Source organism: Heteronotia binoei, chromosome 21 (genome assembly GCF_032191835.1).
Source record: "Heteronotia binoei isolate CCM8104 ecotype False Entrance Well chromosome 21, APGP_CSIRO_Hbin_v1, whole genome shotgun sequence".
Taxonomy (NCBI): Eukaryota; Metazoa; Chordata; class Lepidosauria; order Squamata; family Gekkonidae; genus Heteronotia; species Heteronotia binoei.
In genome coordinates, this window is record NC_083243.1 from 151,470,900 (window position 1) to 151,487,441 (window position 16,542).

At 41.7% G+C, this 16,542-nt stretch overlaps 1 protein-coding gene across 1 annotated transcript in view; it reads left to right on the forward strand.

Annotated features, from left to right (window-relative positions):
• Nucleotides 1–860, forward strand: part of OTOG (otogelin) — a 232,290-nt gene extending 231,430 nt beyond the window's left edge. The window contains exons 55-56 of the mRNA XM_060262032.1: nucleotides 57–136; nucleotides 249–860. Of these exons, the coding sequence (XP_060118015.1) occupies nucleotides 57–136; nucleotides 249–449 (281 nt within the window). The 3' untranslated portion in view covers nucleotides 450–860. The remainder of the gene's footprint in view (nucleotides 1–56; nucleotides 137–248) is intronic.
• Nucleotides 861–16,542: the final 15,682 nt, after the last annotated feature.

The window sequence follows — 16,542 nt, forward strand, 5'->3', positions numbered from 1 at the left end:
CAGCTCACATAATATGTAAAACTGGGAACTGATATTTTCTAATCCACTCTTTGCAGGCAAGGAAGATGGAAAATTCTGTAAAAAGGTCACTGTTAGGATGACAATACGTAAGAATGACTGCCGAAGTAACACACCAGTAAGTGAAGAACTGACAGCTCATAAATACTATTACCATTATTAAAGTTTAGTCTTATTGCTTACTGGAAATAATTTATTCATACTGTTTGGGTTTTTTTTGCTGTTTTCAGGTTAACATTGTTTCCTGTGATGGCAAGTGCCCTTCAGCCAGTATATATAATTATAACATCAATACATATGCAAGATTCTGCAAATGCTGCAGAGAACTTGGACTGCATAGACGAAATGTGCAACTATATTGTAATAGCAACTCAACCTGGGTCAGCTACACAATTCAAGAACCCACAGACTGTTCTTGCCAGTGGTCATGAAATGATGCTAAAAGAAATCAGGAAATGGATTTTACTCCAAGAATTATAAAAAAATAGTATCACCGTCTCATCTTTTGAAAAGTGCAGTTACCCAGAGGGACAAACAGAGCCACAATTTAAATGTGTATCAATCCTGTGTGGTGTGTTTAGGTCAACTTTCAGCAATGGTACATTTTTTGAACACAGCCCCACAAATAACTGTGCTTCTATCAAAGATTCAGTGTTCTGAGTGTGAATTTTTATGTCCCTAATGGCCAGTGTACAGGAATGTTTAACAGATTGGTAAGTGGTCTACTCATGTGAGCAATGTAATATGTGAGGAGAGAATGCACATGGTACCATGGCAGCAGGTATGATTAACAGGAAATAAGTTTTCAAATTTCCTTGTTCAATAAAGTTGCTTTTACAGTATTATGAGTATTCCTTGTTCATGTGAGCATAGAAACTATCTGAACTAAGTGGCTGGCACATATATGAATCAGCCTTTACAACCGTTACACAGAATGACTCTAAACCAACTGTTACTATTGGACTGGACTCTTAAGTGTAACTAGTGCATCCCCATGTGCTGAAAGATGTGCAAGTCAAGATGTGCACCCAAAGGAGCATACATATCAGTTGTGTATGTATATGTGGAATGCTACTTTTGCTTGCAGCTCTCCTTTACTGGATCAAGACACATGGGTTACTCTCAGTCCATATTTTTATAACTAAACTTTTTTATTACTTATCCTTCTTAATTGCTACAACACAATTAAAAGTTTTGTAGGATTGGGGCCTTGTTAATTTAATAAAGTTCAGTTCTTGTGATATGTGCCAACTTTCAAAAGAAAAGGGATTGCCTTCAAAAGACACTGTGAGGAGGATGGTTTTGTATTGATTTCAGTTGCAGTCTGGTCATTTGGTGTCAACAGCACCACTGCTTTCTTAGGACTTTTTCTTCAAGTGGTAAAATTTCTTGCAATACTGAATGTAAACCTTACAAAGAGAACTATAAGAAAGAGTTTCAAGGCTGTTCAGTATAAATTACACTGATAATACAAAAGAACGCAAATGATACAATTATAGGCATTTTATCAGGGAAATATTTTCAATACTAATATATATATATACACACACACACATCTTCCCTGGTACAGAATATGATTTCCTACAGTATTCTGTGAGGTTATGTAAAAGCATATTTTGTAGAAAACATACAGGTACTGTTTTGATGTTATCAGACTTAAATATAATACATCTTTTGCCTTCTGAGTCATATCATATTGCACAAGTGAGTTGCTCAATTTTTTAAAGAGGGTGGTCACAAACTAAAGAACAGCACATATGAGGATGGCAGTTCTCCCACCCCCACCCCCCCAAAAAAACTAGCTTTCCTTTGTAACACTGCAAGCTGCTTTTGTATATTGGGAGAATTTAAAAAAAATAGCATGAAGGGATGCTACTCAAAGAAAATAACTTGAAGATAAATGCTGCTGGACACTCCTGAGTAGCTTTCTGGATTGTAGCTACTTTGCATTTCAGATCAAAATAAGAGATGCTACATAAGATTTTTGTCAGAGCGACAAAGACTCAAGACTATTTGCTCAAATATATTGTTTGGTTAATTACATTTTATAAAACTAAGGCAAATAAAATAACATGAAAAAGCTTCCATTATCTTAGCTTTTTTAAAAAAAGTTTAATATAGCCACCTTGCAAATCTTATGGTTTTAAAACAACCAGTGTCTAAGTTTGTAGCAGAGGACAGTTTATTAAAATATTTCTTAAAAAGCAACATCTCTTTTAAAGACATGGCATCTAGTATTTCTACTTTCGCCCTAATAAAGTCATGGAGTTTGCACAGCAGGAATAATCAACAGGATACTTACTCTCTTATGGATTTCATCAGGAAACCAAAATAACCATATGCAAGACTGCTGATACATTTTACCTAAATGTAATCATTTGTAATCCCGTGCATTAATAACAAGGATCCCATAATCCACTGATAGATTTTGACCATTCTTCTGAGAATGCCTGAAAATGGAAGTTGCAATTAAATAAATTATTAAAAGAAATGTCACAATAATTGGTTTGCTATTTTTTTACATATTCTACATGTTATTCACTGTAATAAAAAGGAAGGCTTAGTTTTGCTAGTGCTTAAAAGTGTTAAATGTAACAATATTTCTATACATCTGTATCCTTCATGTATATTCCGGTTGTGCAGCTCTTCACTTTTGATATACAACTTTCCCATGAAGCAATTTTGTTTGTTCCAAGGCATATATTGTTTTGTCCCAGCAAAATGTACAACATAAAAGTCATATTTTACACTGAATAATAAAAGTTAAAAAATCTTTGTGTTATCTGTCCTGTAAACATTAAGTAGTAAATCTTTAACATGGTATTCATGTTTGAGGCCAGTGACGCCTTTAAGACCAACAACTTTCGTCACTGGACTCAAAAACTTTGTTCTGTTGCTTCAGATCAACATGGCTATCCACCTGAACAGTATTCATGTGTGAGGCTCTGTACAAAGATTACTCCATGACAACTGAGAACACACAGGGAAAAACTTCTGACAGCCCACCAACTTCAAAACTGTCTAAATTATTCACAATTTAGAATGAAACAATTATAATTTGTTTTGTCACTCACACTTCAAAAATAGCTGAAGGTGCATGTCATCCTTCTGACATTATAAAGTCACATTCCTTGAATCTGCATTCATGGAAGTGGATCATTCACACCTTTTTTGCAGCCAATCCTCTACATCTCCATAAACATGCTGCTGAACATCCTTTGACAATGATACACCATGCAGCACCAGGGACTGCGAGGGTAGAAAGAACTGGATTAAATGCCCTGTTACTTTTGCACAAGAAGAGCTTGAGTTTATGGAGTTGATTCAGTTCCTGCTACTTCTTATAGCCTTTTGTTCATTGATCTCAAGGGTCTCCCCTGTCCTTGGCTGAGGCTTACAAGAACATTAGGAGGCTATCATCCTGCAGGTGGGAGGTGAGGAAGATCCAGTTTTGTGAATCCCTCCTGTTTGAAGTTAATGTGTATATTTCATTTGCAGTTCTTGCAGTCTCATAGTCAATCTCAGTATGGTATGCTGGTGGTCATTTTCTGAACACTTCTGTACACATTTTTCAAAACGTGAATAGGGAAGTGTGACAGAAGCATCCACTTTTTAAAATAAAACGATAACATGGATATCAAGTTAAACATGACATTTTTACTCAATATAGCATGTTAGTATGGAAAGATTCCTGTTCTTCCAATGAACATACTTTAACCAGTTCTGGTTGATTTAAATACTGGATAATGTAGGCCTTAGTTACTGCTAGCAATGGTTAGCAGGTTTGTTTAATATAAGCACTTTTCATGTTAGGTGTGGACATTTAGGACTTTTTGTGTTTTCATAATTGTCTTCCTAACAGAAGAGACAGGATATAAATATATTTAACTATTTTACAAATTTAATCTTGTAAAATGCAAATTGTTTCACATTTCATGTTTTAATTTCAACAGTAGTTTAAAGAACACTCCTGCTGTTGATCTCTTCTTCTTAATCCCACAGCTGTGTTATCTAAACCCTGTTCCCTCTTGGCAGCTGCTTTGTTGACTTCTTCCTTCTTAAAGGGGACAAAAGGCAGACAAGTAGAGTTTTGAAATTAAGATTTGATCAGGCTCTAGTAGGCCGGATATTGAGCCTGCATGAGTGCAGGGTGAAGTTCTTAGAGGGATTTCCTTCTTCAGGGTGTCTGGCATTATCTAAAAAGTAATGGCTTAGTTAAAGAGCAAGCCTGTTTCACACTATTGTGGTCCAAGGGAAAGAGAGGGAGTAAGGATGAGAAGAATCAATAACAGACCCATCGCTTACAGAAAAATGGGTCACGGCTTTTATTGCGAACAATCACATGAGCATTTAAGATCATAAGAACATAAGAAAAGCCATGTTGAATCAGGCCATTGGCCCATCCAGTCCAACACTCTGTCATACAGTGACCAAAAAAACCATGTGCCATCAGGAGGTCCACCAGTGGGGCCAGAACACTTGAAGCCCTGCCACTGTTGCCCCCCCCCAAGCACCAAGAATACATAGCATCACTGGCCCCAGACAGAGAGTTCCATCTATATCTTGTGGCTAATAGCCACTGATAGACCTCTGCTCCATGTTTATCCAATCCCCTCTTGAAGCCATCCATGCTTGTAGCTGTCACCAGCTCCTGCGGCAGTGAATTTCATGTGTTAATCACTCCACCAGTTCACACCCCATCAATGTGTATCTATAGTTAGGATTTTTTGCCCCAATGTGCATTACTTTGCCATGTTGGCCATGTTGAATCTTATTTGCCACATTGATGCCCACTCACCCAGCCTTGACAGATCTCTTTGGAGTGCCTCACAATCCTCCCGGGTTCTCACCACCCTGAACAATTTAGTGCCATCCGCAAACTTAGCCACTCGACTGCTTGCTCCCAATTCCAAATCATTAATGAACAAGTTAAAAAGCATTGGACCCAGTACTGAGCCCTATGGTACCCCACTGCTTACCACCCTCCACTGTGAAAATTGCCCATTTATACTTTGTTTTCTGTTACTTAGCCAGTTTTCTTTTAAATCCATGAGAGGACTATGCTATGCTATCTTTAATTCTCTTATCATTTTATAATCATCCTCTATCATTTGATCTGGTGGGTGATGACAAACTCCCAGAATTGAGCTTCCTTTTGGGCCCACTATTCTTTCCTTCTCAATCTTACTAGACTGTATACCCACTCTGACATACAGAGCCACCCCACCTCCATCCTCCCCCCCCCCCATCCTTCCGATATAATTTATATCCAGGAATCACTGTGTCCCACTGATTTTCCTCATCCCACCAAATTTCTGAAATGCCCACAATGTCTATGTTTTCTCCCAACACTAAGCATTCCAACTCCCCAATTTTACTCAGGACACTTCTAGCATTCATATATAAACAACTATAATTTACCGGGCATGTTAGGCCCACAACCTTTCTCCAGCTGCCTTGAGACCTTGCCAGGCAGTCGGTATTGTTTGTCACTGTCTCAGTGGACAACTCTAATCTATTGCCCTGTATTAACAGCTAACCCTTCATCCCTTTGAGATAAGCCATGCCAAACCAGAGACATTTCATCTGTCAGTTTCTCCCAAGATTCAGTTTAAAAACTGCTCTGCCACCTTTTTGATTTTAAGTGCCAGCAGCCTGATTTCTTCTCAGGACAAGTAGAGACTGCCTCTTTTGTACAGCTCTCACTTGTTCCAAAAAGCATCCCATTGCCTAAGAAACTTGAACCCTTCCTCCCTACACCATTGTCTCATCCATGCACTGAGACTCCCAATTTATGCCTGTCTCCGGCCCTGCGCATGGAACAGGTAGCACTTCTGAGAATGCTACCTTGGAGGTTCTGACCTTGAGTTTCCTGCCTAGCAGCCTAAATTTTTCCTTCAGGACCTCATGACTGCATTTCCCTACATTGTTGATGCCAAACGTACCATGACCACTGGTTCCTCCCCAGCACTACCTGCCTATCTAGAACATGTGTAATGTCCATTACCTTTGCACCAGGCAGGCAAGTCACCATATGGTCAGTATGCAGGTTTGCCACCCAGCTGTCTACCTGCCTAAGGATCAAATCACCACCTGCCAAGAGTTCCCCTCCCACTCTGCCTAAGGATGGTTCCTTGGTGTGAAAGGATACCCGTTTACCAACTGAAGAAGAGGTCCCTTCTGAAGGCATATTCCCCTTATCCTCAGCACAGTGCCCTTATTCCTCTTGACCCTCATGCTCCCTGACAATGGCGGGAGCCATTTTCAGAGTGGGACACATCTAACAAGTCTCCAAGAGACTTTTCCATGTGCCTGACTGTCTCTGCTTCTCCAGGTCAGCCACCTCAGCCTCAAGGGTGCAAACTCGTTCCCTGAGAACCAGGAGCTCCTTGCACCAGGCACACCCCCAAGACTTCTGTTCAGTGGGCAGATAGTCATGCATGTGACTCGCAATGCAGAACACTGGATAGCTCCCAATACCCTGCTGGCATTCTGCCTTCATAATTGCTTTTTAATACCCTCTCATGCCTGCTGGGGAAAACCATGTGAGATAGCAAGTCCAGGGGTCCCAAGTGGTCATCTAAGGATTAGAGCTGGGCAACAGCCCCCAACCTGGGAAAGTTGCTAAGTGACCCAACCCCCAAGATCCCTTATGAAGGTTCGTAGACCAGGGAGACACATAGCCTCAGCCTTCTCCACAATTTAGAACTGTTCCAGTGCCCAAACCACACACAAGAGGGTGGTTACCTACCTCTTTGTGTGGTTTGGGCAACCACCCATCTCCTGCCAGTTTCTATGATTACATCCAAGAGAGCAAGCCATCATAAATATCATGAAAACAGATGTCCTGGCCCCACTGCAAGATGCATGCCATCTGTCTGAAAGAGAGCCACTTGCCTAAAAGACATGTCTGGATGATGTATGATAAAACTGCAAGATGCCTCATGAGCTGTCCAGCAGCCTTGCTTACTTGATGCTAAGCAAGACCACCCTTGTCTGGAGAAATGTTAGCTTGCCATTTGCACCATTCTAGCAACTCTGGTCCACTTTTGACCACCTGAGCATTGGAAGAAGCTTGGACCGCTCAGTGAAGGCACAGTCTAAGGTCCCAGCCTGAGTGGTCCTAGTAAAAAGCTGAGACCAGCTTGCTACTGCAGAAGGCCCCGAAAAAAGCGACCGTGAAGGCAGCACAAAACAGGACAATTTCATACTTGGACCAGCAAATCACCAGTAGCTGCTGCAAGACTTCTTGAAAGGTCAAGTGGAGTTATGGGTCAGTGGAGGTGAGGCATCCAAGGGGAGCACCTCTTCCATCTCTCAGCAGCCTAGTGGACAATAAAGGAGTTGTAGGGGTCACTAAAGTCAAGGGCTTTGTTGTAGAAGAAAATGGCCAACAAGTGAATGCCCTTCGTTTTGGAGACCAGACTGCTCTTCCTCATAGTATCTAGGTAATGGAAAATCATAGACTCTGAGGTCAGCAAGGAGCTGCTACTACTTTTCCAAAAAGGTGAAGAATGCCCAAGAGTAAGAGCACTGGGTGGAGGGTGCAAGGGAATTAAATGCTCCGTGTGAGATCACTCATTGCCAAGAGTCTGTAGCTTCTCTGGGAAGGGATCAGGGTGATAGTTTTAGTTGGGGAGCAGTGCCTAGAACCTCTTCTTCTGAAAGTGAGACAATGTATCTGCAATGTTGTAATCTGCATCTGCAATGTACCAGGCTGAGAAAGAGCCAAAAGAACCTGAAAACCAGATGCTTGACCCACTCAAAGTGTGAGAACTGATGGATTTCACACCAAAAGATCATCTGCCAGATAATAATGGCTACCAGGATGGTAAAGAATTCCAAAAAGGTGAAATCCCTCAAAATGCTGGCACCAGCCCAGTAAGAGGGCTATCACTGAGCACACCACCAGCCTGAGAGGCAAATCCCAAACTGGAGACAGATTACTGAAATCCTTGTGTACCAGTAGTACCAGCCCAAGTCCAAGGGAGACTACCAAAGGCACACCCCATTAAATTGGGAAAGAAAAGTGAGACAGACCTGGAGGTCATTCTTCATGCCATGTGTAACTCTGATGTGGTGGTGTAGGGAGGAAACCCATGCAGTGGACCTTGCAAGGTAGGCTCAGAAGGCCTGGCCAGGAGATGTGAAATTGGCCAGGGCAAGTAAAATTAAGATGCACCAAGAGTACCTGGAGCTCCTTTAGCATAAACTTGCTACTGGAGAGGGTGCCATAGCTTGTCATCCAGCAGGCAAGAAGAGTCACAGATCCTGCTGGAAGAGTCCAGCAGGATCCCCAAGTAAGTTAGATGGGTGACAGGGCCCTTGGTCTTGTTCTGGGCCAACACTACCCCATGCTCAGCTACCAAAGCTTGAGTGGCCAGGTGGGAAGTGCAGGTGGAGCTTCTGGTGGGACCAGCAAAGAGGAAGTCATACAGCTAATGGAAGATGTCAGGGTACCACATGTGTTCTTTTACTGCCTATTTCAAGAATGTGCTCAGGGCCTTGAAGGCTGCAGAAACCACCAAGCAGGCCATGGGCATGGCCTTGTCAATGGATCATTGGCCATTCAGCTTAAAGCCCAAGTGGCAGAAGTCTCTGGGGTGGGGCAGGCAGCAATCACAAGACTGACCAAACATCTTACTTGGCCATAAGGGTCCTGGGGCTGCATGTAGGCTAATGATATGATCAAAGGAGGCACTGATGTACAGAGTAAAACTCCTGGTGGATATCTTCATTGACTGAAGACTATTTGGGATGACAGATGGTGAATAAGCCTGAATTCACCCAGTGCCTTCTTAGGGATAACCCCTAGTGAGTAGACCCTGTTCGGGGGGGGGGGGAGCTCCACCTGCCTGGCAACACATTCTTTGGCTACCTTCACAGTCACAACCTCGGTATGTTACCCAAAACTGTGGTGATGCAGGGTCCAGTAAACAGGATGCCAAAACTATGGTAGAAGCTATCCAAGGACAACAGCTTGGTTGAGGTAGTGCTGGAGCAAAGGCCAGAGTACTCTGATGCAAATTGGGGTGCAGGTTAGCTCTAGCTCAGAATTGCCAGGTCCAACCTTCTTATTAGTGGCTGTGAAGGAGAGTTGGTCTAAAAGGACTGCAGGGACAGGAGGGCCTAGGGTAAGAGTTCCTTCCTTCCTTGCATCCATCCATCCATCCAAAATGGCTTACATCATTCTCCTGCCTTCAATTTTATCCTCACAGCAGGTAGGTCAGGCTAAGAGAGTGTAACTTACTCAAGGTCACTTAGCAAGCTTCCATGGCAACCCTGTGTTTAAATTTGCAGTCAATATGCTGGCATTTTCCTTGGTTGTATTCCTAGCAAACCTGCTGGATGACTTTGCACCTAAGTCCCCCCCTCTGCAACCCTAGTTGGGTCCGGTGCACTCTTGATGGGGGGCCCACAATCAACAGCCACAATTTATCATTTATCAAGTCCCAACCAGTCATCTGGTTATGCAAGAGCCATTTACAAAATACCTAATAGTCAGTAGCTGTAGGGTTGCCTGTCAATGGCTGAGCCCTCAGAACATTCCAAAGATAGTAGGATAGGTACTAGCAGCTTTCACAAACCCCATGAATCCAATGAAACCTGCTATCCAATTATAAAAAGTGCTGTCAACTTCCTCTGTCTTCTCCTGTTTCCCTCTGGGCATGGACTGCACTTGCCAAATTCAGCATATGGCTGAAGTAAGGAAAGAATATCCTCATAGTATCTGTCAAGAATATGCTGTTTTCCTCTTACAGACATGGTGGACACCAGGGAAGTCCTTGTGGTCACTGTAGGTAACTGAGGGTAAGGAGGGGTGAGAAGGTTGCTCAGTGCCCTGTACCAACCCTGGCCTGATCTACCCCCAACCCCTTCTGTGCCAAGTCCAAGTAGACAAACAAGGTATGTGTGCTGTCATTGCCAAGAATTTCCCAGATGCATGAGTTGATTAATCATCTGAGAGGACTCACACAACGTCCTGTTGCTGTACATTGTTTCTTGCTTGCCACTTATTGTGTGCCTTGGCACACCACAGCAAATAGTTGTGCCTGAGGAGGGGTTCTTTTGAGAGCAGTCAACTGCCTGGCACCATACTGCTGTTGTGGAGTGCAGCTGCCTGCTTGACCCCAACTGCACTCTTTTAGGGTAGCTTTGTAGAATGATGGGAAAATGTACAAAAGAGAAACAAAAAGAAAAAAAAAATGGGGGACTTTCTGGCTTATGGTGAGGTGGCTAAGGAATTGGGGGTTGTAACAGTGATCCCTGTTACAAAAATAGGGGCACTGACTGCCCTATGAGTTTGCCCCTGAGAGGCTGAAGCCTGCAGCTATGAAAGGCAAAGCATTATTGTGGGTGCAACCTCCATGTGGGGTAGCAGTATCAGCTTGGTGAGGGGGTGAATTCAGATCCCAATAGCTCAACACTTTCATGACCATGGATGTGCCTCACAATGACAGAACTAAATGGCCTCCAAAAGATGCTGCCACTTGCAGAGGCACCTCTGTAAAAGATTGCCACTATGGTCTCCTCCTGCTCCATGTATTGTGTGCAGTTCTGGAGGCCTCACTTCAAGAAAGATGTTTACAGAATGGAGTGGGTGCAGAGGAGAGCAACAAGGATGATCAGGGGCCTGGAGACCAACCCCTATGAGGAAAGGCTGTGGGACTTGGAAATGTTCAATCTGGAGTCAAGGGGGGACAAGTATCTGAAAGGCTGTCACTTAGAGGAGGGCAGGGAGCTGTTCCTGTTGGCAACAGAAGAGATGACTTGTAATAATGGGTTTAAATTAAGAGTGGGAAGGTACTGACTGGGTATTAGGAAAAACTTTTTTACAGTTAGAGTTGTTCCACAGTGGAATCAGCTACTGATGGAAGTGGTGAACTTCCCCTCACTGGCAGTCTTTAAGCAGCAGCTGTGATGCTCTAGGATGATCCTGCATTGAACAGGGGGTTGGACTAGATTGCCTGTATGGCCCCTTCCAATTCTATGTCATTTCTCTTTCTCTCTTCCTCCAATGTCCCCAGTGATTTTCTCACTCTTCAGCCCCCAGAGCCAGCTTAACAAAGCCTATCTCCAGCAGTGGCTCTCTTAGAGGCAGGAGGCATGGATCTACATGGAGATCCTAGCTTCTGAGTCTGCCTGGAAGTCCTGTCCCTGGAAGCCCTGTGCTGATTGGCTATTCATCCCAGAGTCAGGGCCAATCACCACCACCCATTACCCCTGGGGAACCAGATGGGGAATTTTCCCCTCTCTTGCTCTTGAGCCCTGCTGTTTCAAAAGCATCCCCAGATAATTTCAGAACTATTGTCCCTTTATATTTCATTGGCTTAATCACTAAATGGCATATCCAGGCAACTGTGTTGCTTCATTAGGGAAAAATAATCAAAGTTTTAAAAGTAACAATAGTTTTTTATTAAGACAAAAAAAAATGTCACATGACAGGGAACAATTTGTTGTCTGCTTTGGGGGATACCAAATTTAACCATCCAGGAAGGGAATCCTATAACTGAGGGAAGATGACTTGCTAATGGAAGGGACCTGTGGGGAAAATAATATGACTTCAAACCACTTAAGCAGGGCTTTTTTTGAGCAGGAATGCACAGGAATGCAGTTCCGGCTGGCTTGGTGTCAAGGGGTGTGACCTAATATGCAAACAAGTTCCTGCTGGGCTTTTTCTACAAAGAAAGCCCTGTGTGAAACAATGGTGATATCAAGGGGTGTAGCCTAATATGTAAATGAGTTCCTGCTGGGCTTTTGCCACAAAAAAGCCATGCCACTAAGTAACACTACTCATTTGGGTTCTTGTTGACTATTTCTAGTGCACCATATAAAATGTATCTTCAGCTTTATTAGTAAAATGATTAGCATGTTTTTCTTTACTACAGTTCTCTGTCTTACAAGGAACCTGTGTGTCCTAATTAAAGTTAGAGCTAGATCCAAATAACTTCTTGTCCTATGTTTTTAAAAGATTAATTTCAATTGCTCCTTCACCTCAGCTGACCATGCTGCAACCTGAGCTCTTTTTCCAGCAGGCATGGCCTGACCTAATTACGTTTGCAGGACAACTCCATTCAATCAGAATATTATTACAATATCTAGATTTGCATCATTCTTCTTTGCCCACTTTTTAGGGCTTATTACCAAGTCTAGAGAATATTCAAAGAAAGTATACTGGAGTGTTTAGTGAAAAATACTGGAGCAAAAGCCTCTCAACATGAAGGTTTACAGCTGTGTGAAAAGTTTAAGAAACTCTCATTAGCCTGAAACATAAGAACTGTCTGTGCATGTACTGGTTTTACCTCAGAGTTATCTATATTGAGTTACCTCAGAAACTTTACCCCTGACTTCACCTGACCTTTTCTATGTTGAATAAAATAATAATAAAATAAATGTTGTTAATTTGGAATACAAAAACTTCTCAAGTGCCATTTAAGTCGTAATAAATTAAAGGGGGCTATAATTCCCTTCCTCAGGTTCCTAAATTGAGCAAACAGCTAAAATGTTGTACTGTGACAGGATGGCACAGCCAGAATTCTTCAGGAGAGAAGAAGCAGACAACTAGGGTGGCTCAGTCACAAAAAGAAAAGAAAAAATGAGGGAAAATCTGAGGGAGAGAAGTGGATGGGGGCGTTGAAACTGTTTTCACACTCCTCTATGTGGCAGTATTTTCACAGGTCAGTGAACAAAATAAACCAAGATAAAATGGGAGTTTCGATTTCACATTAATCTTCTATGCTGTTTTCATTATAATTTCACAAAGTATCATAATGCTAATTGTATAATTCCTTACAGTAAGGGCTGAAAATTAAACCACCTAGATACCGCAAACCTATATTTCCTGACAACATTGTATCCTGAGTGATCCCCAGCATGCAAGATCATTTAACATTTGTTTCTCAGCTTTCTTCTACTTGACCGGGTGCGAGGGGTGGGGGGGTGGGTGGGGAGGGGAGAGAATGGTGACATTTCCCAATTTTTTGCCTTGGCTATATTGTAACACTTTTAAATCCTCTGTCAACAGTGGCATGGTGTTGCATTCATATTTTCTTTTTCTTTTTTTTGGGGGGGGGGAGAAAGTTTTCTTGGTTCTATCTGTTATATAAATAAAAATGATGCAGCCCTATTTTTTATGGTATGCTAATCCACCTTGGCTATGGTATAATTATCAAATGATTTCATGCTACCCCGGTGGCAGGCTACATCCTGGCCCCTGAACACTTGCTGCCGAGCTCTTTTTAAATCCTCTTTGCACAGTCCCATTCATAAATTTGCTATGGCTTTTAAAGCAACAGTCTGAAGCTATACAGTGATATCAAATAAGTACATTTCTAGTTCTACAATGCAGCCATATTTAATTGCTCAGATGTTTCATTTTATACATTTAACATGTTTACCTTCTTCAGCCCTGATACCTGAGTGATCAGAGGTGATGAACCAGTCGTTTACAAGAATCAGGCATTTGGGTTCTGAAGAGTCTGAAAAAAGGGACATACAGTTCAGATGAGCTGCCTGACACAGCTTCTATCCCCATGGGGATAACTCTGTAGCCCAGCAATATAAGACTGCAGTAGCCAGATCACTGCAGCCTGTTCCTTATTTTTAATCCTCATTAATTTGTAGTTGGGATGTGATTCGGTTGTGCACTGCTGGAAAGCCAGTAAGTAATCAGTCTGTAGCATGTATGCGTTGGTCATCAATACACAGGGATCCAAAACATTTCTAGCCTACCATTCTCAACAAGCAGACTCAAGCAAGTTTACAGAATCAATTTTAAACAAAGTATAGAATATTAAACACCAATCAATTTTAAACTAAGTATATAACATAAAACATTAAACACATCTACCAGCACCAAGCACGTGAAGACTGCTCCATTTGTTGAAATACTTCAATTACTTTGCTCTTTAAAAAACTGAATTTGAACTAAAATTACCATTACCTGTACCAAGCATCGTAGGCATGAATGAGATGCAAACTAAAATTGTTAGAATACCCGATACTCTGGTTACGTTTAAAAATGCTCAAGAATACTCAGCCTTGTTCCAGGTTGGCAGTTTAGCAGAAGCTGGTTGAAACTGGTCAGCCTGCCAACGTCAAACATTGACAGTTGTTGTTGACCTATAAGTGTTAAAAGTTAATCCTTAACTATGACAAACTGGAAAAGAACAAGACCCAAAAATGCTGAAGTGTGAATCCTTATAGCCCCAGGGTAATGTGCTACCTTTACTAACCCATCAGCCAGAGAACAAGGTATTGTGTCTCTAGCCCTCCCAGATCTAAATAAAAAAAAAATCAGCTCTGCAAGGTGGGACACTTGCAAGTTGAGTTCCAAGAAACAATTATTCTGCTAGATGTAGCTAAAAGGGCTAAAATACTGAATCCCCCAAACCCAAGATCATGACAGAATATAATTATGACATTTGCTGAGATATACAATATGAGAATAGTGAACTATGAAGATGAAATAATAAAAGCAAAATATCTAACCTTAGCACTTTTACAAGTATTGGTTCTCTAATCCAGATGTTAGCTGAAGAGAACGAGTCCAAACAGAGTTTCAAGTCCACGGCAGGTATTCCAGCAAGCAAGGCCCACCTGGCCCAGAATCAAGAGGTGACCCTAAGGCAGATGTAATTCAAACAAAGTGCAAAAACCAGGGTATAAGATCTTCCTTTATACCTGTATTGGCCTGATTCTAGTAGACCAATCAAATGTGTTACTAAGTGGCTGACTTCAATCAATCAGGTTTGTTGCTAGCATGAAACCACATACTCTACAGCCGGTATGTCCAACAGATAGATCGGGATCTACCAGTAGATCGCAGAGGGGTCAGAGGTAGATCACCAGCCCCACTTGGTCTCATGGTTTGCTAGATAGGTGTTTGGGTTTTTTTAAATGATTCTTTGGTGTGGTAGTTTTTGATTATTGGTGCCAGTATGATGAATTCTTATTTTTACTTTTAGAACTGCATGTGTGGTTTTGGCCTCATCCAGAGGTCTTCAGTTCCTGTTGATCTTTAATACTTTGGGACAGTGACAGTTTTGGACCAGATTCAGCCAGTGTTAACTTAGCACCCCAGCTACCCCAATATAACGAAGATGAGCGTTCCAAAGAAGAGCAAAACCTACCACTTTCATGATGAATGGGAAATGGACTACTTCTTCATCATGGTGAAAGACAAGTGTTGTTGTCTACTTTGTAACGCCGCTGTATCCTTGCCCAAAAAGGATAATCTGGTACGTCATTATAAGGCTCTGCATAGCAATAAGTTTGATGCTGATATTCCACCCAAAAGTGAAATTCGTAAACTGAAGCTTAAATCTAAATTGGCTGCAGAGCAACAGTTGATGGTGAAGCCAAGGTCACATTTGGTCAATGCAACCATGGCATCCTTCAAGGTCAGCAACCTGATCGCAAAGAAATGCAAACCTTTCAATGAAGGAGAATTTGTAAAAGATTGTTTTCTTGAAGCAGCAGGCAATATTTTTGAAAGATTTAAGAATAAGAACGATCATAGCTGCTGTTCAAGATATACAATTGTCAAGAAACACCGTTGTGCAGTGAATAGAAAAGATGTGTGGAGACACAACTGAACAATTGTTGGAGGATGTTTCAGTTTGTGTTGCTTTCTCACTCCAACTGGATGAATCTACAGACACAAGAGACATAGCCCAGTTACTAGTCTTTATCCGGATAGTTTTTGAAGACTTCAGTGTTAAAGAAGAACTACTTGGAATGATTTCTTAAAAGGGAGAACTACCGGTCAGGAAATATTCAGCTCTTTCCATTTTTTTCTAACAAAGTGTAATCTTCCATTGCATAAACTTGTTTCCATCACTACTGATGGAGCAAGAGCAACGACAGGTGAGGTTAACGGTTTCATAGGCCTCTGTAGAAAGCATGACAACTTTCCAGATTTCCTTTCTTACCACTGCATCATTCACCAGCAAGTTTTGGCAAGCAAGAGACTCAATACAAAGACTGTCATGGACATCACTTTCAAAATTATAAATTCAGTTCATGGAAGATCACTTCAAAGACAACTTTTCAATCTTACTCTTGATGAAGGGGCAGCGGAAATCATTTTGCACACAGATGTAGGGTGGCTAAGTAGGCACAAATTTCTGCAAAGATTTCGTGATTTGCTGAATGAAATAAGGTTTTTGAATGAGAGGGAAGATGGCAAAACAGAGTTGGAAGATCAGGAGTAGTTATGTGATCTGGCATTTCTCGCTGACTTTACAGGCGAACTAAGTGATATGAACATTGAACTACAAGGTAAAAACAAATGCATTGGCGAGTACAGTCTCATCCTACAAGAGCAGATTTGAGCTTGCAAACAACACTTTTGATCATTTTCCTAATACGCAGGACCAAACAATATCCAAATTTTGTTTTTCAGAATGAGAAGTATGTGACAGAAATCTGCTCTGTTATCCAGGAATTTGAAAAAAGATTCTGTGACTTCCAAAGAATTGAAAAAGTTGTGAAGAACTTGTCATACCCATTCAAAGCAGATAT